At 38.2% G+C, this 25,145-nt stretch overlaps 1 protein-coding gene and 1 pseudogene across 1 annotated transcript; one reads left to right on the top strand and one right to left on the bottom strand.

Annotated features, from left to right (window-relative positions):
- The first annotated feature begins 7,306 nt into the window (after positions 1–7,306).
- On the top strand, positions 7,307–7,786 carry LOC120771852 (annotated as a pseudogene).
- A 15,848-nt stretch (positions 7,787–23,634) lies between these two features.
- Positions 23,635–24,063, bottom strand: LOC120770206 (keratin-associated protein 19-2-like). Its single transcript, XM_040097457.1, has one exon. It carries the CDS (start codon positions 24,061–24,063, stop codon positions 23,635–23,637), a length of 429 nt encoding a protein of 142 aa, XP_039953391.1.
- Positions 24,064–25,145: the final 1,082 nt, after the last annotated feature.

Raw genomic sequence — 25,145 nt, 5'->3', positions numbered from 1 at the left:
GCAAAGCATTTTCCTACGACTAGTAAGTGTAGTGTTCCATTCCTAACTACGAATCCCAGCCAAGGCGGAAAGTTAAAATTGTTATTGACCATACCCTAACTTATCAGAATGGATTTGCTAATTAGGGTTTTTCACCACAGAACCCTAGTAAAGTGTTGGTCTAACCAAGTTATAAAAGGTGTTTCGGATCGCTAAATTCTTTAAACCAACATTTAACAAAACAGAGAATAACCTTTGCTTTCACGACTACGGTATCAAAATGAGGTTTAAAATTAAACCTGAAGGCAATAGGAACTCCACAATCAAAAAAGTTAAGAACTTACCTTAGTCTCTAGTTTTTAATTCCATTTCAGCAATGATCTACGGAAAAAGCACATCGCCTTACATGTTTGGAGATTCAATGGCAAATCATTTCTCTTACACCTAGCAACCAAGGTGTTTAAGAATCTTGTGTTTTATTATAAAGATAAGAAGAGAAGAGGAAACTAACGGAGATATCGAAAAAGTTATATGGTGTGCAATGATAGCTTCAAATAGTTTCGGTATAACTGAAAGTTTTGCAATACCTCTATAGTTTTCAATGTATGTATAATCTAAATCCGATTTTATGCGAAGGGATTATAAATGGTTGACCATGTTACGGTAGAAAGTCCTCTATTAAACTTTTTATACTCTTGCAACATGTTGCTACAGAGTATAATAGTTTTTTTCACCGAAAGTGTGTATGTATTATCTAAACCCAATCGAGATAGATACAGGGTTATATATGTATGTACATTCTTATCTATTGTATAGTTCTATAAAAGACAAAGCGAATGAGAATTGGCAAAAAGTACATCTCATGTTTAATAGAGACAGGTGCAAATGTATCACTTAGGCAGCAATGTGTTTATGAAAAAAAATTGATTACAAAAATGTCTTGTGAAATTTTATGGTTTGGGAATAATTGCGATTGCGGATAAAGGTTCGTTATCGTTAGAAGTTGAAGTTGAAGTTGATAATATAAAAACTGAACACATTCTTATCGTAGTTGATCTTTGTTCCAATTACATAGAATTTAATGCTAAGAGATATTTTTTCTCCGGTAAGACAAATATACACGAAAAGGTCGAATTAAAATGCGTATGCAATATTATAGAAAAAGTGCCAGAAATTGGTGTCCCGTCCCAATATAAAAACGATGCTATTAAACTAATTAATGAATACAATCCTGCAGTTAACCCGATTGAACATCCTTAGCTGAAAATAGTCCCAAAAGACGACCTGTTTATCTGCAGCAGAGCGTATCGTTGTTACATAAGAGTCAAGCATATGTATGAGTGGTTAAAACTTGGAATACGCAAATATAGCCAGTAAAGTAGTCCGCAAAGAAAAAAGATGGAAGATGTCGTGTTTGCATAGACTTCTCTTAAAAGATAGTTTCTCTGTTCCAGTGAACGACGAAGTGTTAAAGAAGATGCAATCAGCGAAATTCGTTTGGGAAATGGACCTCAGAAACGGGTTCTTTCACATGCCAATCGAAGAAAGTAGTAAAAATTATACAGCATACCAGAGAATATTTATTTTAATTTGTTAAGACACCCTTTGGATTTTGTAACCCACCATCAGTGTTCATACGGTACGTAAGCTGTATTTTTCGGCAGATGATAAACGACGGTATCATGGAGTTACATGTAGACGATACTGTTGCTTTCGGTTTTGCAGAAAAAATGTGTTTTTTGGTCTGGAAGAGGCGTTCAGGCATTTTTACTACAAATTCAGAAGGCACAACAAAATGATGAGCACCTAAAAGCGATAACTGCAATTCACGACGATAAACCATACGCATATTACGTTATGAAAAACAGAATGTTATATAAGCAATGGAAAGGTCAAGAGCTATTGGTAGTACCGAGAAATATGGGAAAAGATATATGAACTCGTAGAAAACGATGCATGCGATCGACCAAGATTTTTTCATAGCACATTGAGAAAAGAAGGTGAAGTAGCACATATCAAACTGCGTTGAGTGTATAGTACTCATCGCAAAGCAGGAAAGCAAGAAGAATATTTGCATTGTGTAGTTAAGAGTAACTTCCCACTGGCAATGCATAATAAAGCATTTGAGTATTTGGCCACCATTTTTGAGAATCCGCAACGTATGTATAATCAGTAAAGAATTTTGTAACGAAAATAATATTGATTGGCGTTCCGTGGGGCAATGTCAATTGACAATCTACAAATGTTGGCGAAGTTGTCAGCTAATGATCCAAAAAACGAAAAAGCAGTACAAAATACCAAAAAGGAGATTTCTTCTTCTTCTTTACTGGCGCACCATGCGTTTCTTTATTTCGAAAGGTGGCGCCAATTGCAGATTCCAAGCGAAGCCAGGTCCTTCTCCACTTGGTCCTTCCAACGGAGTGGAGGTCGTCTTCTTCCTTTGCTTCCGCTGGCGGGTTCCGCGTCGAGTACTATCAAAGCCGGAATGTTGTCGTCCATTCGGACAACATGACCTTGCCAGCGTAACCGCTGTCTTTAAATTCACTGAATTATGTTAATGTCGTCGTATATCTCATATAGCTCATTGTTCCATCGAATGCGATATTCGCCGTGTCCAACGCGGAAAAGACCATAAACCCTTCGCAGAACTTTTCTCTCGAAAACTCGCAACGTTAAACAACTCATCAGTTGTTGTCATCGTCCAAGCTTCTGGACCATATAGCAGGACGGGAATAATGAGAGACTTTTTGGTTTGATTTGGTTTTTGTTCGTCGAGAGAGGACTTGACTTCTCAATTGCCTACTTAGTCCGAAGTAGAAGCTGTGACATTGTTGGTGGGGTTTATACTGGTTCCAAGATAGACAACGGTGACGTGAGAGCCAAGTCGCGAAAGCAACGACTGTTAGTTTGATGACAGGAGAAATTTCATCTTGCTCTTGTTCACTACCAGACCCATTTGCTTTGTTTCTTTGTCCAGTCTGAAGGAATCAGAACTTACGGCGCGGTATTAGACAAATTTATAAGTGCCTCGTTAAGGTGAAATCATATATCTCCGGTCCAACTGACCGATTCCTATGTCACAGTGTGAAAATGGAAATCGGACTACAATCACTCCCATTTTTCATGTAACAAAATTTTAAATTCGTTTTGATTCTTTCTCTTATATAGAAATCAAGAAGAACTTAACATAACGAGAAAAACTTAGTACGAATAATTCCTTCAGAGTATGCTACATTATAACTAAAAATTGGCCAAGTCCAGCTAATACTATTCTTGCTTCCGGTACCAAATATGTTGTGCCTTTACACCGAAAATATCGTGCATTATATGGGATATACAATTGAAACTTAGAGATATTGTTTTTCGGATAATATTATGTCAGTATGTCTAAAATTATCAATACTTCCTTCAGCTCCCATATACCTACTACAACGATTTTTGAACTTCCGGATGACCTTATACCGTATAAAACGGCCGAGCGTATTTTGCGGATAACAGTGTGTTTTTGTGCCTAAAATATATAAAATTTGACGAAAACTTGACCTATCCCCCATATGTCATATATCAGGATTTTCATACATCCGAATAACTATACCTTATGAAACCCAGGATACATAAGATAAAATCGGATGACATTACCCCAACTCCCATATACTCGTACTACAAATAATAATTTTCGTTTCTCTAACAAACCTTCTTCCGAATGTGGCGGTCAGTGTATGTATGAGTTATATAAAGTATACAAGGTGTATTCCAAAGAAAACCGGACTTAAAAAAAAAAAACAGAACAAATAATTTTTTCGGAAGAATCAATTTATTTTATTCAAAGTAGTCTCCTTCTGCTTCGATACAGCTTTTTGCACGGTCCAAAGCATGTCGAACGAGTGTTTTAGATCGTTGGCCGGTATGCCGGTGCAAGCTTTTTGAATGGCCTCTACGTCTGCATAACGCTTTCCTTTCATGGGCAAATATGCAATGCCATATCAGGTTAATATGGGGAGTGGTTAATGGTTAAAATGTGATTTTTATCAAATAATCGGTCACAAGCGTTGATCGAAGAGATTATTATTTCGGCTGATTTTTGATAAATCACGCAAAATTTCGATGGAATTTCTGGTGATGACGGATTTTGATTGGCCCACATGTTGATCGTCATTTAAGTCCTCACGACCACTGTGCAAAATCCGAAGCTGTGCGGATTTCTATGTAACCAGTTTTTTTCGTGCACATACTTTATGTAATGAATCTCGTCATCAACAACTGAACGGACAATTTCAATGTAAAGTATGGCGATTTTGGCTTATTTTTGCATGTGATTCATGATTGGCATTGCGCTTACATTGAGATGAGATTGGTTTGATATTGAAGTACCGAGATAAAATTTTGTGCACCCTGTATGCACTTTCAAAAGTATTTTAATTGTTGCGTACTTCATGAATATCGAATAATTTTCTAGTTAGAATTAACAATTAATTATAGCAATTTTTACTAAAACTGGTAGTACAACAACAACTGAGTAAGTTAGCTCATTATAATGTGTCCCATAGAAGGAAAACCGTGAAAATATGCTGTCGTGCTCGCATTGACCAATTCTCAGAAATTACTGAAGCGCTCGAGTAAGCCGCACGTAATTTGGATTACACGGAGCATTAGTCAACTCAATACGATGCAGAAAGCGAATGAGTTGTGTGGTTGACCTGGTTAGGTGATAGCCGTGATGCATCACTAAATGAGAGCGTGCAAATCCGAGTCATCGCAAGTGATGGTTTGAGTTGCCAACTGTTGACTGTCATATCCAGTGGCGTAGCTACAACTTCGGGCGCACGGGGCCAAGGATGTTCTGCCGCCCCCCTTTATCTACTTACCTACAAGTTTCATGAGGTGGTTCGAACAAAAGTGAATTTTTACAAAATACCTTCGATATTAAGTATATAAAATTTAGGAACTAGAAGCCACGCATATTCTGAAGTTCCAAAATTCTCACAATACAGTTTTTGAGGAAATAGATAGTAATGAAAATTAACAGTCAACCTCGGATGAGAGACCCTCCTTTTTATGACGACCATGGCAAACGAAATAAGGACTACGATTTGAGGGCATGGGCCTGGAATGTCCGGACCCTTAATTGGGAAGGTGCCGCTGCCCAGCTGGTTGATGTCCTCGCGAAAATAAAGGCTGACATCACCGCCGTCCAAGAAATGCGATGAACGGGGCAAGGACAAACACAACGAAGGTTCGACGTCGAGAAGCTGCAATCACAACAGACAGCCGAACGATTTTCTACTCGGCTTGCACTCCTGCTCTCTGAGAGCCCTCGTCAACAACTCGGTATAAGGGAACTGTGGGATGGCATTTCAAACTCTTTACGTACAGCTGCAACCGATACCATTGGTTTTCGGAAAGTGCAAAAGAACAGCTGGTACGACGAGGAGTGTCGTGTCGCAGCGGAGAGAAAACAGGCTGCCTACCTCGCAACGTTACGATCGACCACTACAAGTGCGGGATGGGATAGATACCGAGAGTTGAAAAGGGAAGCGAGACGCATATGCAGACAGAAAAAGAAGAGGCTGAAATGCATGAGTACGAAGAGCTTGATAAGCTGGCCGACAAGGGTAATGCTCGAAAATTCTACGAAAAAATGCGGCGGAGCATACTCGTGTAGAACCCCCAAAGGTGATCTAGTGATCGATGCCCAGAGTATACTTAAATTATGGAGGGAACACTTCTCCAGTCTGCTGAATGGCAGTGAACACACAACACCAGGAGAAGGAGAACCCGATTCCCCAATCGATGACGATGGAGCAGACGCTCCATTACCCGACCATGAAGAAGTTCGAATAGCAATTGCCCGCCTGAAGAACAACAAAGCGGCAGGGGCCGACGGATTGCCGGCCGAGCTATTCAAACACGGCATCGAAGAACTGATAAGGAGCATGCATCAGCTTCTTTGTAAAATATGGTTGGACGAAAGCGTGCCCAACGATTGGAATTTAAGTTCGCTATGCCTAATCCATAAAAAAGGAGACCTCACAATCTGCGCCAACTACCGTGGGATTAGCCTCCTCAACATCGCATATAAGGTTCTATCGAGTGTAACGAGTGTGAAAGATTAAAGCGCACTGTCAATAAACTGATTGAACCTGATCAGTGTGACTTAAGATCTGGCAAATCGACAACTGACCAGATATTTACCATGCGCCAAATCTTGGAAAAGACCCCTGAAAAGAGAATCGACACACACCACCTCTTCGTCGATTTCAAAGCTGCTTTCGACAGCACGAAAAGGAGCTGCCTTTATGCCGCGATGTCTGAATTTGGTATCCCCGCGAAACTAATACGGCTGTGTAAACTGACTTTGAATAACACCAAAAGCTCCGTCAGGATCGGGAAGGACCTCTCCAAGCCGTTCGATACCAAACGAGGTTTCAGACAAGCTGCAGAACTAAATAGAAAAGGTACCATCTTCTATAAGAGTGTACAGCTGCTGGCGTATGCCGATGATATTGATATGAGTCCACGTTACGAGTTTTCGAGAGAAAAATTCTGCGAAAGGTTTATGGTGCTTTGCGTATTGGCCACGTCGAATATCGCATTCGATGGAACGATGAGCTGTACGAGATATACGATGACATTGACATAGTTCAGCGAATTGAAAGACAGCTAGACTCTGGCTAGGTCATGTTGTCCGGATGGATGAAAACACTCCAGCCCTGAAAGTATTCGACGCAGTACCCGCCGGGGGAGGCAGAGGAAGAGGAAGACCTCCACTCTGTTGGAAGGACCAGGTGGAGAAGGACCTGGCTTCGCTTGGAATATCCAATTGGAGCCACGTAGCGAAGAAACGAAAGAAGAAACGACTGGCGCGCTGTCGTTAACTCGGCTATAATCGCGTAAGCGGTGTCTACGCCAATTAAGAAGAAGAAGAAGATAGTAAATTTACAAGACATCTTATTAAAAGCCTTAGAAAAAAACCATTTTCGCCCTATATCTTGTACACTTTTGACAGAATTTGCAGGAATTTTTGCCCGAATTGGAGTTTTTAAATACCATTTTGCCGCTTCCCAAGACGTTGCCCCCGGGGCGGCGGACCCCTTCACCCCTTCCCCTAGCTACGCCACTGGTCATATCTGTAAACTGCTAACCACATCTGAATACCTTTGGCTGTTCAATTTCCATTTCTACAATTTCTAGACTAGCATATTATCTCTATTTTAATAGAACAACAATCACGCTCGATATTTTATTCCAAGTAATTTCCCTGAATATTTATATACATAATTTAGTTTATTATAATATCTTCTCATCTTATATGAACAGCTATTTTTGTATATAAATGCAAAGCGCTATTCCGAGTATAATCAAACCGTTAGTGGCTGTTCTAGAGGAACTTTCTTAGCAAATACTCAGAAACATCCTTGAAAAAAAAGTAATTCAGCAAAAATGCGTACGTTCGGCGTTTGCTTCGTACTGGTGTTGTTCGTGGCGATGCTGGTCGGCACCAGCGGTAATCCCGTCGGCGATAATAATCCTCACATTAGAGGCAGCCGATCATCCGGTCATTCAACAATCTTTGTCAACTGTCGACGACCAGCAAGGACATGAGAATGAAGACGATCGCTTGGCACGGGGCTACGGAGGCCACCATGGTGAGCATCATGACGGGTATTATGGTTGGCATCATGGTGGGCATCATGGTTAAAGTGACTACAAATTAAAAAAAAAATATATATCTTTATTTTGAATTGTGAAAGTAAACATTTGATTTAACAAATTATTGGAATAAAACTAAAAAACTTGCAAGAATAAATTTTGTGTTCTCTTTAAAAATAATCATGAAATATTGTGTAAAATGAAATTTAAAACTCTTCAGTATCAGCTTATCCAATGTTTAATTAAATTGTTGTCCCAGTGCATAGATCTTTTAGAAGATCACACATTTCTTTTCAACAATTTCAACTGTATTAATGAGTTCCTAAAGTTAATAGTAAGTGCAGAATTTTAATTGGTTAAAATAAGAAATGTGAGGTCGAAAAACGTAAAAATACTTAAAAATATATGAAGTTGATTTACAACCATAAAGTCGATAAAAAATGCTTATATCAAGTTGGTGATTGGACGTGGAAGTGAATGTGATGTCGAAACTGCTCGACGAAATGTCATTCCAAAAATGAGCCAATCAAGGAGATGCTAATTGTTTTTCCACAGGGTGACACGGTCAACACGGAATACTATTTGTCCATTTTGAAGCGTCTGCGTAAAGAAATTTGTCGTAAACGACGGGATTTGTGGGCAAAAGTTCATTTATTTGTCGATAATCCAGAACCAAAATACCTCAGTTTCAACTTCCTGTACTAAACGGTACAACACTCGCTCTATCCCCCCAGCTAAATACTTGGGAGTGGAAACTGACACCAAACTGTCCTGGAAAATAAATATAAAAAATGAATAAATAAAGCATATTTGGCCTACTATATTTGCAAGAGAATCGTCGGAATGTATATATCCAGTATAATCATGTGGATGTATACGGCTGTCATAAGACCAATACTTACATATGAAGCTCTGGTATGGTGGCCAGCGGTAAACAAACAGTACAACATTAGAAAATTAAATGGAATACAAAGAGCAGCATGTGCAGGAGTTACTGGTGCAATCAAGTCATGTCCGACTGACGCGCTCAATGTGGTCCTGCATCAACTACCCACGGACATCTTTATTCACAAAACAGCAGCATATGCGGCGATAAGAATAAAATAATTGGGTGGTTGGAATCAGCAGAACTACGGACATAGTGTAATACTAAACAAGCTCACCATTAGTAAATCAGACTACATTATCATTATCCCAAAGCAGGATTTCAATAGACACTGCTAGGTGAGGATACCATCTAGACGAGAATGGAGATGACGTTCAATAGGAGAGGAGGATACCATCTCAGTCTATACCGACGGGCCCAAAATGGACTGCGGAGTAGGCACGGGGGTATTCTCCGCTGATCTAGGCATATCTCTATCTATACTTCTACCGAACTCGGGTAGCATCTTCCAAGCAGAAGTACTAGGCATAGAAAAAGCCTGCAAAGTTCTTTTAGAAAACCACGGGAATATACATAAAGCAACTATATTTACGGATAGCCAGGCGGCGCTCCTGGCCTTCTAGCATAGTTGACAACTGCAAGAGAGCACTACGCTCAATAAAAGACAAGCTCCAACTAGACTTGATCTGGGTTCCCGGCCACAGGAACATTTTCGGTAACGAAAAAGCAGACGAGTTGGCAAAGGCAGGAGCTTTCCTCAACGAATCCGAGGCGGAGCTAGAATAGATCAAAGGAGAGATCGATAGACAATTTCAACAAGTTGCAAATAACAGGTGGAAAAACATTACAAAATGCGTCATATCTAAACAATTATGGCCAACATATGACAGGAAGAGAACCAACGACCTACTAAATAGGTCAAGAACAAGCATCTACAGAGTAACAGCTACCACAACAGGGCACTGGCCATTTGGGGAACATGCGTCCAAAATGGGTATGCACTACAACAACATCTGCCGAGGCTGCGGAATAGCAGGGAACAAGGAAACAATTTTCCACTTTCTCTGTGAATGCCCAGCCCTAGCACTGATCCGACACAAAACATTTGGAATCCATCAAACACCAAACCTTGAATGGATTTCTACTAAAAGCTTATCAGATAAGTAGCTTCATCGAAACCTCAAAATGGTTTGAAAGGGAAGGTGAAACGTGATAGCAGATACAGAAGGTTCTACGAATAGTGTACCAAAATGGCACATCAAGTGCTAATTGTGACCGGTAGGGCTGCACTCCTACCTACCTACCTACCTACCTGTCGATAATCACATTCTGGTTTAATTTGTTTGAACTTTCGGTCAAACTCGAAAAGAGAGCGTTGGCTCATCCAGCGTGCTCGCCATATTTTTATACCCCGAACAGGGTATATTAAGTTTGTCACGAAGTTTGTAACACCCGGAAGGAATCGTCGGAGACCCTATAAAGTATATATATAAATGATCAGTATGAGATATGGTTTTTGGTCCATAAGTGGGCGACGCCACGCCCATTTTCAATTAAAAAAACGTCTGGGTGCATCTTCCTTCTGCCATTTCTTCCCTAAAATTTAGTGTTTCTGACGTTTTTTGTTAGTCGGTTAACGCACTTTTAGTGATTTTCAACATAACCATTGTATGGGAGGTGGGCGTGGTTATTATCTGATAAAAAAAACACATAAAAAACTACCGAGTAATGACAAACGAACTAACAAAGCTGGTCTGAATACCTCTATTATCTTTCCATTTACGAAAAGTGAGTCAAATAAATCAAATGTGCATTAATGAAAATTAAAATCATGACAAATGCGGTGAAAAGGTTAGTTAAGTTCAAAATTTGATTACAATATCTTAAAAGTAAGGGGTTAAACTGCCTCTAGGAACGAACCGGGATAAAATATTTAATTTCTGACAAGAGAAAATAACTGCAAACTGTTCCATTTAGGGCACTTATTATAAATATTATGCAAGGCATTTCCTTACGACTAGTAAGTGGCTAATCCTTAACCTCAAATCCCATCGGAAATGCCCCAAGGCGAAAGTTATAGTTGTGTTTGATTATCAGAATAGATTTGCTAACTAGGGTTTCACACTTCCGAACCATATTCTAATATAGGTCTAACCAAAGTTGTAAACAGTGGTTTAATAATATGCGGATCTCTAAATTCTTTAAACCAACATTTAACAAAACAGAGAATAACCTTTGCTTTCAAGACTACGGTATCAAAATGAGGTTTAAAATTAAACCTGAAGGCCACAGGAACTCCACAATCAAAAAAGTTAAAAACTTACTTTAGTCTCTAGTTTTTTATTCCATTTCAGCAATGACTTACGGGGAAAGCACATCGTCTTACATCTTTGAGATTCAATGGCAAATCATTTCTATTACAGCCAGCAACCAAGGTGTTTAAGTCTCTTCGCAAAAGAAACCTTTCATGAATTGAAGTATATGATTTAACAAGTTTTACGTCGTCGGCATATTACAAAATATTTTAGCATTCTATGACGGAAGAGATACATATATGTTATTAATTAATATTATAATATATCTACATATCTACATCTACATACATATATACATATGTAGAAATAAAAATGAATCGTCAAAATGTATGTACGCTCATAACTCAATAACGCCTGGACCAATTTGGCCAATTCTTTTTCTTTCTTGTTCGTTGAAGTTCAAAGAAGGTTTTTACGGCGAGAAAAATTCGAATAATTTCCGGAAAACTCCTAAAACAGCTTTTTTCTTTTCCCCATACAAACGTTACATACATACATACATACATACGTATGTACATATGTATATAAAAATGAATGTTTGTTTGTTAGTAACACTAAGAGAACGATTGATGAAATTTTTAAAGGTTTTTTGTTGTGGATCGGTAAAGGTTTAGAAACAAATACCTTATACTTTTCATGAGGAGAAGTCGGAAAATTGGACAATTCCAAAAAGTAACATTTTTCATAAACATTTTTTTTCAATTTTTGTTTGTTTGGTTTTTCAATATTTTGATTTGTAAATTATTTGAATCGTTCAATTGCGGTCGCTTGCTTTTTTATTCCGGCTATCCAAAGGAAAAATTATTGAAAATTATTCAGTGAAAACTTTATGTGTGTTTCAGACGAAGTGATCAATTACTGATTGAAATTTGTTACGAAGCCACGAAGAGGTCGCGCTAATATTTGTCGGCGTTCTTTTTGCCATCAACGTATGGCAGCCCAAAGAAAGGCAAGAAGTACTCCCAAAATGTGATGACATACGTGCGGAATTATGGATCGCGGTCAATCAGCTAGCGATCGTAACGATATCACAGCACGACTTTTTAAACAATAGCTGCGATGTTTGACGGTCTTTATCTTGAAGAAATCTATGGTATGTATATATGGTGCTGTTAGATGCTGAATGTATTCTGTTGCGTGTTGCCGCGCGCACACATTCTTCTTTGGATGCGGATGGTGATTACACCAGATCAAATTGATGAAATCATTTCAGCGGAAATTCCTGATTCAGAGATAGATCCAGAATTATACGAAGTGGTGGAAACCAATATGGTTCATAGACCTTGCGAACCTTACAATCCCACTATGGTTAGTATGTCTGACAATAAATGCACGACACACTACTCATTTGTTTTTCATTCGGAAACGGAAATGGGAAATGAGGGATATTCACTGTATCGGCGTCGCTCACCAGACGACAGTGGCAGAACATTTAGCATTTAGAGGCGTGAATATCGACGTTAACAACACATCGAAGTTGAAAACATATGGATCGTACCATATTCGCCACTTTTGTCTAATTCACATTCAAAACCCATGTCAATGTTGAATATTGTAGATTGGTGAAATCGATCAAATACGTTTGCAAGTACGTCACCAAAGAAAGCAACATAGCGGTTATTCGCCTTGAACAATATGGATCAGCAGTATCAAATGGGTCGATATGTGAACCGCAATAAAGCGCTTTGTAAGATGTTTACTTTTGCAATTCATGAAAGTTTTCCGACTGTTTTGCGTGTCGCGGTTCAACTTAATTTAAGTCATTGAGTATTGCGAATGGTACAGTGCGTGCAACTTTTTGAGAAGCATGCCAGCAGTTGCGTTTGCTGGAACATGCTAATCACTGGAAACAGACGAAGGACAATGCAATAGTTACTTCGCATGCCACTGAAGTTCACATAGTTTCCGCGAAGATCATTTCGACATATCAGCCTTCAAATTCGCGTTAATTATGGGATACGAAAAAATGACATTGCCGATGACATTTTACATTGTATTCGCTTAGAATTGGGCAAATTTCGGTTGATACTTCCAGTTTTTCCTTTTGTCATTTTACTTTAACGGAAGATGAACTCATCTCGAATGTTTATCCGCACATTGGTCAAATTATCGTAACTGCAATTGCTTGAGTGCACGCGCAATTTTAGCTGCCAAAAATACCGATGTTAATGTCTTAAACTGGAAGATTCAAAGTCAAATTCTGGGAGGTTTGCGCTCATATAAATCGATCGATCGTCTTGACAAGGAAGACGAAACCGTAAATTATCCAGTGGAATTTCCAAATTGCGTTTCACAGTTGGATCTGTCATTATTACGTTTCATAATCTTCATGCGCCGAAACTGTGTAATGGAGCCCGACTGATTATGACGCAGTTATCGAATACAAGGGGCAGCCATTTCATTTCAAACGTATTCAATTTCCAGGGAAAATTGGCCAGATATATGTGGCGTGTTGGCGAGTTGGAAACCCATCTTCTTTGTTTATTTACGCACCAGAACAGAAATCAAAAAAATTATGTTTATTAAGCTGCGCTACATTGAAAAAATGTAGAAAAATCGAAAATAAATCATTTTCGACACAATATAATTTCAACTTTTTTTTCATTTCAAAGCATATAATTTCACGCAGGACAACGGCTGCGGGGTCAGCTAGTAATAATATAAGAGACTATAACTGAATCTGAAGGAATATCCTCAAATATAATTCGTTGTGTTCCATTACAAAGATAAGAAGAGATCAATTTTATGAGGAGAATCGAGAGGTTTACTTTATCGGAAGCTTTGCTAAGGTCAGTGTATATGCATAACATCCCTATGCTTGTGTTTCCTAGAACTCAATGATACATGTTTTACAAATTCAAGTAAATTTCTGAGAGAAGATTTCCCTTCACAGGATCCTTGTTAAGAAGTAGAACTTAACGGAGATAGCTTAAAAATGTTTCGGTATAACTGAAAGTTTTGCAATACCCTTACAGTTTTCAATGTATGACCTAATTCCGTTTTTATGCAAAGGGATTATATGTGAATGACTGTAATAATTTGATTGTCAAATTTAAAGTTGACGAAATCATAGAACAATTTTAGATTACGTGCAATACTAACTTTTACCTTAATTAGTTAAATATTAAAATCTTATTTAGGTCTGAATACTGTCGACACAATCACAATACAGAATATTTCGTCTACAAGAAAATCAGTTTACTTAAAATGCTTAAAACCTCGGGTTTTTCTGTTTTTTATATCCTCAACAGGGTATATTAAGTTTGTCACGAAGTTTGTAACACCCAGAAGGAAGCGTCGGAGACCCTATAAAGTATATACATATATAAATGATCAGTATGTTGAGCTGAGTCGATTTAGCCATGCCCGTCTGTCTGTCCGTCTGTCCGTCTGTCTGTCTGTCTGTATATATACGAACTAATCCCTCAGTTTTTAAGATATCGTTTTGAAATTTTGCAAACGTCATTTTCTCTTCAAGAAGCTGCTCATTTGTCGAATCTGCCGGTATCGGACCACTATAACATATAGCTGCCATACAAACTGAACGATCGGAATCAAGTTCTTGTATGCAAAACTTTCACATTTGACAAGATATATTCACGAAATTTGGCATAAATTATTTTCTAAAGCAACAGTGTAATTTTTGAAGAAATTGTTGAGATCGGTTAACTATATCGTATAGCTACCATATAAACTGAATGATCGGAATCATATGCTTGCTTGGTAAACTTCCTCATTTAACGATATATTCTTCTTCTTTACTGGCGTAGACACCGCTTAAGCGATTATAGCCGAGTTAACAACAGCGCGCCAGTCGTTTCTTCTTTTCGCTACGTGGCGCCAATTGGATATACCAAGCGAAGCCACGTCCTTCTCCACTTGGTCCTTCCAACGGAGTGGAGGTCTTCCTCTTCCTCTGCTTACCCCCCCGGGTACTGCGTTGAATGGCGTTTTCGTCCATCCGGACAACATGACCTCGTCAGCCTAGCCGTAGTCTTTTAATTCGCTGAACTATGTCAATGTCTTCATATATCTCATACAGCCCATCGTTCCATCGAATGCCGTATTCGCCGTGGCCAACGCGCAAAGGAAAACTCGAAAACTCTAAACGTCGACTCCTCAGTCGTTGTCATCGTCCAAGCCTCTGCACCATATGGCAGGACGGGAATTATGAGCGACTTATAGAGTTTGGCTTTTGTTCGTCGCGAGAGGACTTTACTTTTCAATTGCCTACTCAGTCCGAAGTAGCACCTGTTGGCAAGAGCAATCCTGCGTTGGATATCCAGGCTGACATTGTTGGTGGTGTTAATACTGGTTCCTAAATAGACGAAATTATCTACAACTTCAAAGTTATGACTGTCAACAGTGACGTGAGAGCCAAGTCGCGAGTGCGACGACTGTTTGTTTGATGACAGGAGATATTTCGTCTTGCCCTCGTTCACTGCCAGACCCATTTGCATTGCTTCCTTGTCCAGTCTGGAGAAAGCAGAACTAACGGCGCGGCTGTTGAGGCCGATGATATCAATATCATTTAACTATATATCTTTACGAAATTTGGTATAAGTTAGCTATAATATAAAAATGAATCGCAAAATGTGTTGCTAAGCGCATCACTCAACAACTCCTGAACCAATTTGGCCAATTCTTTGTTTTAAATGTTCGCTGAAGTTCAAAGATGGTTTTTGCGGCGAGAAAAATTCGAATAATAATTTTTCCCATACAAACGAATGAATGTTTGTTTATTAGGAACGCTCGAGAACGGCCGAATCAATCTTGATGAAATTTTCAGAAGTTATTTGCTGTGGATCGGGGAAAGTTTAGAAATAAAAAAACTTTATGTATCTCATGAGAAAAAATCCGAAAATTGGACAATTCCAAAAAGTAACAACATACACACACATCCAAATTTTTTTTTTTTTTTTTGTTTTGTTTTTCAATTATTTGAATTGGTCCAATTTGTCGTTTGCTTTCTTTATTCCGGCTATTCAAAACAAAAATTATTGAAAATTTTTCAGTGAAAACGTTATGTGTGTTTCACGCAAAGTGATCAATTACAGATTGAAATTTTTTACGAAGGCACGAAGAGGACGCGCTAATATCGATCGGACTTATTTATGCTATCAACGTATAACAGGCCAAGGCAAGGCGAGGCAAGATACGATGACATACGGAATTATGGATCGCGGTCAGTTAGCAAGCGATCCTCATGATGTCACAGCACGACTTTTCAAACAACAGTTACGATGTTTGATGGACTTTATCTTGAAGCAATGCGTATATGTGGTGCTGTTAGATGTACTCTGTTGAGTGGCAAAAAAGAGATTCGCCGCACGCACACATTCTTCTTTGGTTGGTGGATGGTGGTTACACCAGATAATATTGATGGAATCATTTTACCGGTACGTCAATAAGTACGTCATCAAAGGAAGCAACATGGCGGTTATTGGTCGATACGTGAACTGTAATAAAGCGATTTTTTGAATATTTACTTTTGCAATTCATGAACGTTTTCCGACTGTTGTGCGTCCCGCAGTTAATATGGACAATGGCCAAAGAGTGTATTTCAACCCAAAGAATACAGTACAGCCAGTGGAAACACCGCCAGCAATAAATTTAACATTGATGAGTTTTTTCTCAACTTTCATCAGTGATCCGTTTGCGAGAATATTGCTCTTTTCGGAAGTGCCTTGATATGGAATGCATCGTCGGAGAAATAGTTACGCAGAAAGCAAGGCCAACCAGTAGGTGGACATCCAAGTGTCTTCTCAACTAATGCATTAGGACGAAGTTACGCAATCCACCCGAAAAACGACGATTGCTTCTTCCTTCGGTTGCTATTGATTAATCTACGCAGTTCAACTTCATTTCATTGCGTACTGTGAATGGTATGGTGTGTACAACTTTTTGAGAAGCATGCCAGCAATTACAATTCCTGGAACATGATAATCACTGGAACCAAACTATGGACGATGCGATTGCTACTTCGAATGCAAATGAAGTTCGCACACTTTTCGCGATGATCATTTCGGTCACCCTTCAAATTTTAGCTGTCCAAAATACCGATGTTGTTGACTAAAACTGGAAGATTCAAAGTCAAATTCCAGGAGACTTGTGCTCATACAAATCGATCGATCATCTTGACAATGAAGACAATGCCGTGAATTATCCAGTAGAGTTTCTAAATTCTTTGGAGAGGCTTGGTATGCAACCGCATCATTTGCGTCTCAAAGTTGGATCTGTCATTATTATGTTTCAATACATTCATATGTATTCCGTTTCCAGTGAAAATTACATTTGAGATGACAATCAACAGGACGTAAGGATAGTCGCATAGTGTGTGGCGTAAATTTGGAAATGCTATGTTTTTGACACGGCCAGATATACGTGGCGTATTCACTAGTTGGAAAACCATCTTCTCTGTACATTTACGCACCGGAGTAGAAACCAAAAAATATTGTTTATCAAGCTGCGTTTCATTGAAAAACATTTAAAAAATCGCAGATAAATGATTTTCAACACAATATAAATTCAACTTTCATTTCATTTCAAAACACATAATTTCACGCAGGACAACGGCTGCAGGGTCAGCGAGTTTTTCATAGAAACAATGTAATATCGAAAGAAATTGTTCAGATCGGCATAAAGCTGCGATCGGAATCAAGGGCTTGAATGGAAAACTTTCGCATTTGACGTGGTATCTTCACGAAATTTTACATGGACTACTGCTTAAGGTAATAACATAATCTCCGCAAAAATTGTTCAGATCGGATTACTATAGCATATAATATAATACAGCTGTGAAGGGTATATTAGCTTCGATGCAGCCGAAATTAACGTTTTTTCTTGTTTTTTTAATTTATACAACACTTTCGATTCGATCTCCATTATAATGAGGCTATGTTACGGTAGAAAGTCCCCTATTAAACTTTGTATACTCTTGCAACATGTTGGTAAGGAGTATAGTATAATGGATTTTTTTTTACCGAACTGCTGTACGTATCATCTGAACCCAATCGAGATAGATACTGGGTTATGTATATGTAATGTTGGCAACACCCTGTGTGATGTTGTTGCGTGATGTTGGAACCTACTGAAAAGCAAAAATATGTAAATGCGAGGAATAAAATGAGAGAAACGGCGAGTTTTTCGAACTTCTAATCTTTGTGCGAATCTCGCAAAGAGGAATTCGGTATAAAGTTCAACAGTGCTGACATGACACGGATGTTCGAAAATTCTGATATTAGTTATATAGGGGCTTGGCCAAGTTTTCGCTCAAATTTATCTATCTTGGGCACAAAGATACACAGTTATGAGCACAACATGTTCTCTTATTTATTTGGCCGATATACATACATATGCGGTTCAAAGTTACCCGAAAGTTCGAAAATCTTTACATTAGGTATATTGGGGCTAAGGTAAGTATTGGTGCGATTCAATCCATTTTTGACATACCATTGTTAAAGAAGTGCTATCCCTGAATTTCAATTATAAATCTCAGACATTGGCCGATATTTTCGAACAAAATTCAACTATAGGTACTCGGGTCCAAATATTCGGTACCTAGGAACTTGAACAGTTTTTATTGCATTTGAACAATTTTTTACCAAAACGTGGCATATACTAAAGGCATTAAATAATAAACTTTGTTAAAATCGATTTCACCAAAAAGTGGGCGGTGCGACGCCCAATGTCCAATTTTCACCACGGCTACTATAAAGCCTTGTCTTAGCATCCTGGTGGCAAATTTTTATTTTTTTGGCGCATTTAGTTATCGATGTATCATGCTTTTAGTAGTTTTGAACAGTACCGTTATATGGGGAGTGAACGGGGGTTCCTTTCGATGTCATCCATTTTCACACCATCGATAGGAGTTCTTGTAATATTTGTGCTGTGCGAATTTGATTGTTGTACCTTCAGTGGTGTTTTTCCAAAATTTTTTGCCCACAACGAAACCTACATTCCAAGTTTCATTAAGATATCTCAATTTTTACTCAAGTTTCAGCTAGCGTGGACGGACGGACGGACAGACAGACAGCCAACCGGATTTCAACTTTTCTCGTCACCTTGATCATTTATATATATGTATAACCCTATCTAAGAAGTATGGATTTGCGGCAACATTAGTACAAGAGCATGAAAGAAGAATGACTGCACTTTCACGAAGTAAATGATGCATACTTAGCCACGAGGAGTATACGTAAATATTTAATGGGAATACAATTTGATTTCGTTACTAATTGTTGGACGTTTAAGATGACTGCCACGAAAAAAAAGTACGCAGAGAAGGGCTTATGTATTTACAAGATTTTAACTATAATATTGAACATCGATCAGAAGAGAAAATGAAGCACGTTGACAGCTTAAGTTGTTATCGAGTTATGGTCGTTTCAACGCAGATACAAGTACAAATTCAGAAGGCGGGATAAAATGATGGGCACATAAAGCGATAACTGCAGTTCTCGATGATAAACCATACGCAGATTACGTCATGGAAAACGGAAAAGTATATTAGCAATGGAAAGGTAAGAAAAGAAGATGAAGCAGCACATATCAAACTACGTTGAGTGCATAGTACACAATCTCAAAGCAAGAAAGCAAGAAGAATTTCGCGTTGCGTAGATAAGGGTGGCTGCCCAATTACAACTATCCATGTCGATCACTTAGGTATCTTAGACTCCACGTCGAAGAATTATAAGTATATTTTCGCAATAGTTAATGGTTATTCTAAATTCGTTTGGCTATTACCAAAACAGACGCTCAAGAGGTAATAAAGCATTTGAGTACATGGGCCACCATTTTTCGATATCCGCAACGTATAACCAGTAACGAATTTTCTAACAAAGATAATAATGCGCACATAAAAGTAACCACAGGCGTTTTGAGGGGCAATGGACAATGAACAAATCGAACGAGTCAATAGAGTAATTATTTCTATGTTGGCGTAGTTGTCAGCTAATGACCCAGTTAAGTAAACATGCACGTTCACTCCTCAAATAAATTTACACTATACGAGAATATTTTTGCAGTAAAATTGGAAAGCGAAATGCCTAGTGACAACTTGTATAAAACTACTCCAAAAAGAATTGTTGGAGGTATTCCTAGAGGATCGTCGTACACTGAGAGAAGAATGCATATAAATAGAGAACAGAGTACAGAATAGAAAGAAAGAGATTTAGTTGCTATAAAAGTAACTCAATTTTCGAATAAAAAATTACCAAACAAATTTAATGGACCTTGTACCACAAAATCATCGAAATGAAACGTAATGGGAGCTATGCTGCCGAAAAAGCAATATATAGTGTTGATAATATGAAGCTCTGGGCATATATCGAGGTTGATGAAGATTTGTCATCTAGGACAGATGACGAACAGGTTGACAGAATGCAATGCATGATAGTGGCAACCAGCAACTTCACATCTCGAGGTGTAACGACAGTTGGTGAAGTAGGCAACAGCGAGGAAGAACTTGTGTAGCGGATAATCTATTTTCCTATTCAATTAATTATGAGTTCATTTTAACTTTGTACACATGTCAAAAAAGTAAATGGCTACAATATATTCATCAAGGCACACTGTAAATTGAAATCTCCCAAAAGAGTTATGGAATCAGAATAATTTATCTCCGAGATAACACTATTTATTAAAGAAGCTGTTGCATTTACACATATAGATAAGTTCTATTGGGGATGTATATAAGACAAAGTTAAATAAATAAAGCAACTACTAACAAAATTCTGTAACATTTAAATTCAAATTAGTAGAAGAAGAATGTACGGCAACTAGAACACCTCTTCCGATTCTGTTCAGTCGATTACATTTAGATGTTTGTTAGGTTTTAACAATGTTTCTCTAAATCTAATTATAGGAAAATTACACTTAGTACTGTTTAATTACAAACCAGTTAATCAAATAAAGGATTCTCAAATTCAGCTCTCGCTGTTATTTTCTAAGGCTATGTGCAAAGTGTAACGACACGAAAATCAACTACGGACTACTGTGATCAAATCGGTAAATTTTTTTTCTGTAAGTTGGTAGTACTGTTAGTGACATCTATGCTAAATTTCATGTCAATATATTCATTAGTATTAGAGAAACGCGTCAGTTAGTGAGGCTCTAAAAGTGAATTTTTCGATTCTTGCTATGTCTGAATTTATTGAACAAAGAACTGCGATAATGCACCATCTTATACTGCATTGGTTATTCGAGATTATTTCACCACATTTTCAACTAATATCGTGCCGCAACCACCACATTGACCTAATTTACCTTCGTGTACCTTCTGGCTATTCACCAAATTCACATGACCACTCCGAGGACACCGTTTTGTCTCAAATGAGGATATAAAAGCTGAATCGAAGAAGGCTCTGATGGCCGTCACGACGGAGGACTTTTCCAAGTGCTATGATGACTGGAAAATTCGTTGGCATAAGTGTATTGCAACGAGAGGGGATTACTTTGAAGGAGATGAAATGGACAAAATACACCTTTCAATTTGATCACAGTAGTATAACATTATTCGGGCATTTTTTGCCGAAATTTCAAATTGTAGCAGGGATCGAAATAATTAGTATGAATTCGTGGTGAAAACTATAAACAGTAATATCGGATCGTATATATAATATATAAATTGTTTAAATTTTGATTATTTTGAAAGTTGTTACTTGATTTATATTTAATTTGGTTTGTTGTTTCATAATGAGCAAACACGGATCGCTTTCATCTCACATTTACTTCAGTGGATAATGCGCACCGAAATCGCTTTTGCTGCTATGGAGCAGAGTAACAAAGAAGACCTGAATGAGTACATCCACCATTGCGCGCAATAGTTGAAGCTGTGTCCACCCACTTCATGGAAAAGGAAGGATCACTTATAAAATCCAAATCGTGCAAAAGTGAAAACGAACGCATCGCTCGTTCGGTTATTAGGCCCTAAAGGAGATAGTTTGAGTTGTCTGTTGGTCGATAGCGCGATAACATCAACCAGTTAATAGCGCGCCAGTCGTTTCTTCTTTTCGCAACGTGGCGCCAATTGGAAATTCCAAGCGAACCTAGGTCTTTTTGCACCTGGTCCTTCCAACGGAGTGGAGGTCTTCCTCTTCTACCTCCGACGAATACTGCGTCGAATACTTTCAGAGCTGGGGTGTTTTCATCCATACGCATGACATGACCTAGCCAGCGTAACCGCTGTCTTTTAATTCGCTGAACTATGTCAATGTCGTCGTATATTTCATACGGCTCAGCGTTCCATCGAATGCGATATTCGCCGTGGCCCGCCCAGAAAATCATAAATCTTCCGCAGAACCTTTCTCTCGAAAACTCGTAACTTCGATTCATCAGATGTTGTCAGTGCTAGCGTTTGATCAGCGTTCGTTAAGCTCCCGCGAGGTCTAGAAATTCATGCTTAAAGCTGAAGCGAAAACGCTAAATCCAAAAAGCGTACAGCTTAAGTCCCAATTCGTTAGTTATTATAAAATACTATTACTCGATATTTTTCCAATTCTCGGAACAGTTATTAAAATCAATTTCCGGAACATTGTGCCTTAAATATTCTACGATTTTAATTTACCACAATATTGCTTCAGATTCAAACAAATTATTTTTGGATTCTTTCAGAAAGAATACGTTGAGTCCATTTTAGTGCTCACTTTATTGAGCATATAGAAAAGCGGAAAACTATGGAAAAATATTTAAGTTGTGAATAATAAATAATATACGAATATGTAATACACTTGGTATCAGAAGATTGGCAATTAAAAACTACTTTAGTGTAACTAATGGCAATTAGGATTTTAGAACCTAATAAAAAAACGTTAATGGCGGATACACCCTTCACAAATACAAAAAACCAAGATACCCCTTTCAAGAGCGTGGAAGTGAAAAGTTTCAGATTTATATCTCAAAATTGAGGGATTACTTTGCATATGTCTGTATATATTATATGCAACGGACCGGCGAACGAAGCTAAATCGACTCAGTTCGACAATCTGATCATTTCTTTCTGGGTGTTACAAACTTCGTAGCAAACTTTATATGCCCTGTTGGGGATATTTAAAGTTATCGAAGCACAACTCTTAAAACTAATATATCGTTTTCCGTTGCATATTGATCGATTGTGAGCTCGCGCTGAATCCACTTTGAACAGAATCTTCACATATCCAAATTTTTGACATTTTTCTCTAGGATTTTACGTAATAATATTGATTTGGGGACACTTGGCTCCTTCTACCATTGAGTGCACCTATCTATTCCCATAGCCTTAAACAAATTTCCAAACATTTTGTGGACCAATATTTCAATACCTTGCCAAAGTCGTTCGTATTTTTGAATTTGAAAATATGTCACTTTTCACTCCGTTTCTTCGCTAAAGCAAGAGCTTTTATTCGATTAGTCTCTTATCTGGCTGAGGTATTCCAAAGCCTGAATATATTAAAAAATTTACAATTTTATTAAAATCGTTCACATAGTATTATCCAAATATTGTAATTATTACAATTTACTGACAACATATATTAACGGTTAAAGCTTTAAGTCCGTTTTCGAAATGTTGCAGAAGACACCGCTTCTATTCAGTTTGGATTCACACAACTACTAAGTCTGGCTTTCGCAGCGCTAATAATTTTAGTTAGTCTTTAAAAGCACTATTATATAAATACGTCACCTCAACGGATCAGGTGTTATTAGAGCCTTTCACGAAATCAAGTTTTGGAAACTATTTTGTGATTTAAATTAAATTAAATTTTTATTATAATTAAAGAATTGCAAAATAATAAATACTATAATTAATGCCACTTTTATGGAAATTTCTTATCCAAAGTAGCCACCGGAGCTTGCGCTTGCAGATGCACTAGAACTACTATAACTTCCGCCATAACCACCATATCCTGGACCTCCTCCAAAGCCGCCGTATCCAGGACCTCCACCGTAACCACCATAACCGGGTCCACCGCCAAAACCACCATATCCAGGGCCTCCACCAAAGCCACCATATCCAGGACCACCTCCAAAGCCACCATATCCGGGACCACCGCCATAACCGCCATAGCCACCATAACCACCAAAACCACGATGACCATGACGTGCTACGCGAATCAGTGGTTGGGCTTGCCCCTCAACAGCAATCACCACAGGCTGTGCATCTTCAATGCTCAAGAGCGTTTCACGTTCGACGGGCGCAGCATGACAAACCACCACGCACAGGCTTAGCGCCAAACACAACGCGGCAATAAATTTCATTCTTCAAACACTTCTTCGCACTATTTCTATTATACCAAAAGTGATTTGTTGTTTACGGTGAGATGCTTATTAGACTTCTGCTCATCCAGAGCGGCGGACGTGTGTTTTATAGCTGCGTCTTGGATAAAAGAGCTCTAGGCGATTCCAAAGACTGCCCGCGATTTTAGTTAGCTGTGAATGTGTGTTGTTTTAATTTCTATACTTTTTTTAATTTTTATGGGAATTTTTAAACTCAAGTAAAATGCTGCTATAGAGTAGAATAGTTTTGTTCACCTAACGATTGTTTGCAATACCTCAAACTTTTCGAGAAGCTCTAGACAAAGAGATGGAGTTACATATACATAAATGATCGGGGTTAAGAACCGAAATGAATTCTGCGTAGTCTGTCCGTTTGTGTAAGCCATTAATGCAACTTTATTAAAAATTCAGTCACAAGTGTTCCTTAACATTGCCAGGACCACAAAATGCGGTTTAAGGTTAGGTCCAATCATACCGAACTTATCTGCAACGACAACCGACTTCACTTAAGGGGGTATTCTGGTTTAGAAATTCGAAAAAATGGATTTTTTTTCATATCTTTATGGCATAACCCTTCAAGAAAATGTCATTAAGAGGATTCATTTCGTGACTCCGACTCCGACTGCGCGCGACTAGTTCTCAAACTTTAAACTCGTTTTCCTCAGAACTACTTTTCTAGAAAAGGTGTGCATGATTCTCAAGTTCTACTCAACCTATTCACATGAAATTTTACACAGAGCTTTCATATACATTACAGTATCGCACTACGAAGAGCTTTCGAAAGATTTTTTTTCTATTTTTAAAAAATTCCGAACCGCAAAAGAACAGGGAAAATACGAAACTTTTTTTTCAAACCTCCACCATTTTGTCAACAATTTTTTTTTCAAATATGTTTCTTAGTGCGATAACTACACTTTTACTCTTCACGGATTTCGCATGAATTTTCATTTTAGGTCCCGGAAAGGATTTATATCCTGCACACCAGGACAAGCCATTGTTTCATCAGTCTCTACTTCGCCGACCTGCAGTTCTTTTAAATTAAATTTTTTTTCTTATAATATTTA

This window comes from Bactrocera tryoni, chromosome 3 (assembly GCF_016617805.1).
Source record: "Bactrocera tryoni isolate S06 chromosome 3, CSIRO_BtryS06_freeze2, whole genome shotgun sequence".
Taxonomy (NCBI): Eukaryota; Metazoa; Arthropoda; class Insecta; order Diptera; family Tephritidae; genus Bactrocera; species Bactrocera tryoni.
The sequence above is the reverse complement of the archived record's forward strand: the minus strand, read 5'-3'. Positions and strand labels throughout refer to the sequence as shown.

Bases quoted from the DNA above. Each gene is read 5' to 3' on its own strand.
- LOC120770206 (XM_040097457.1), bottom strand. From the start codon at position 24,063: ATGAAATTTATTGCCGCGTTGTGTTTGGCGCTAAGCCTGTGCGTGGTG.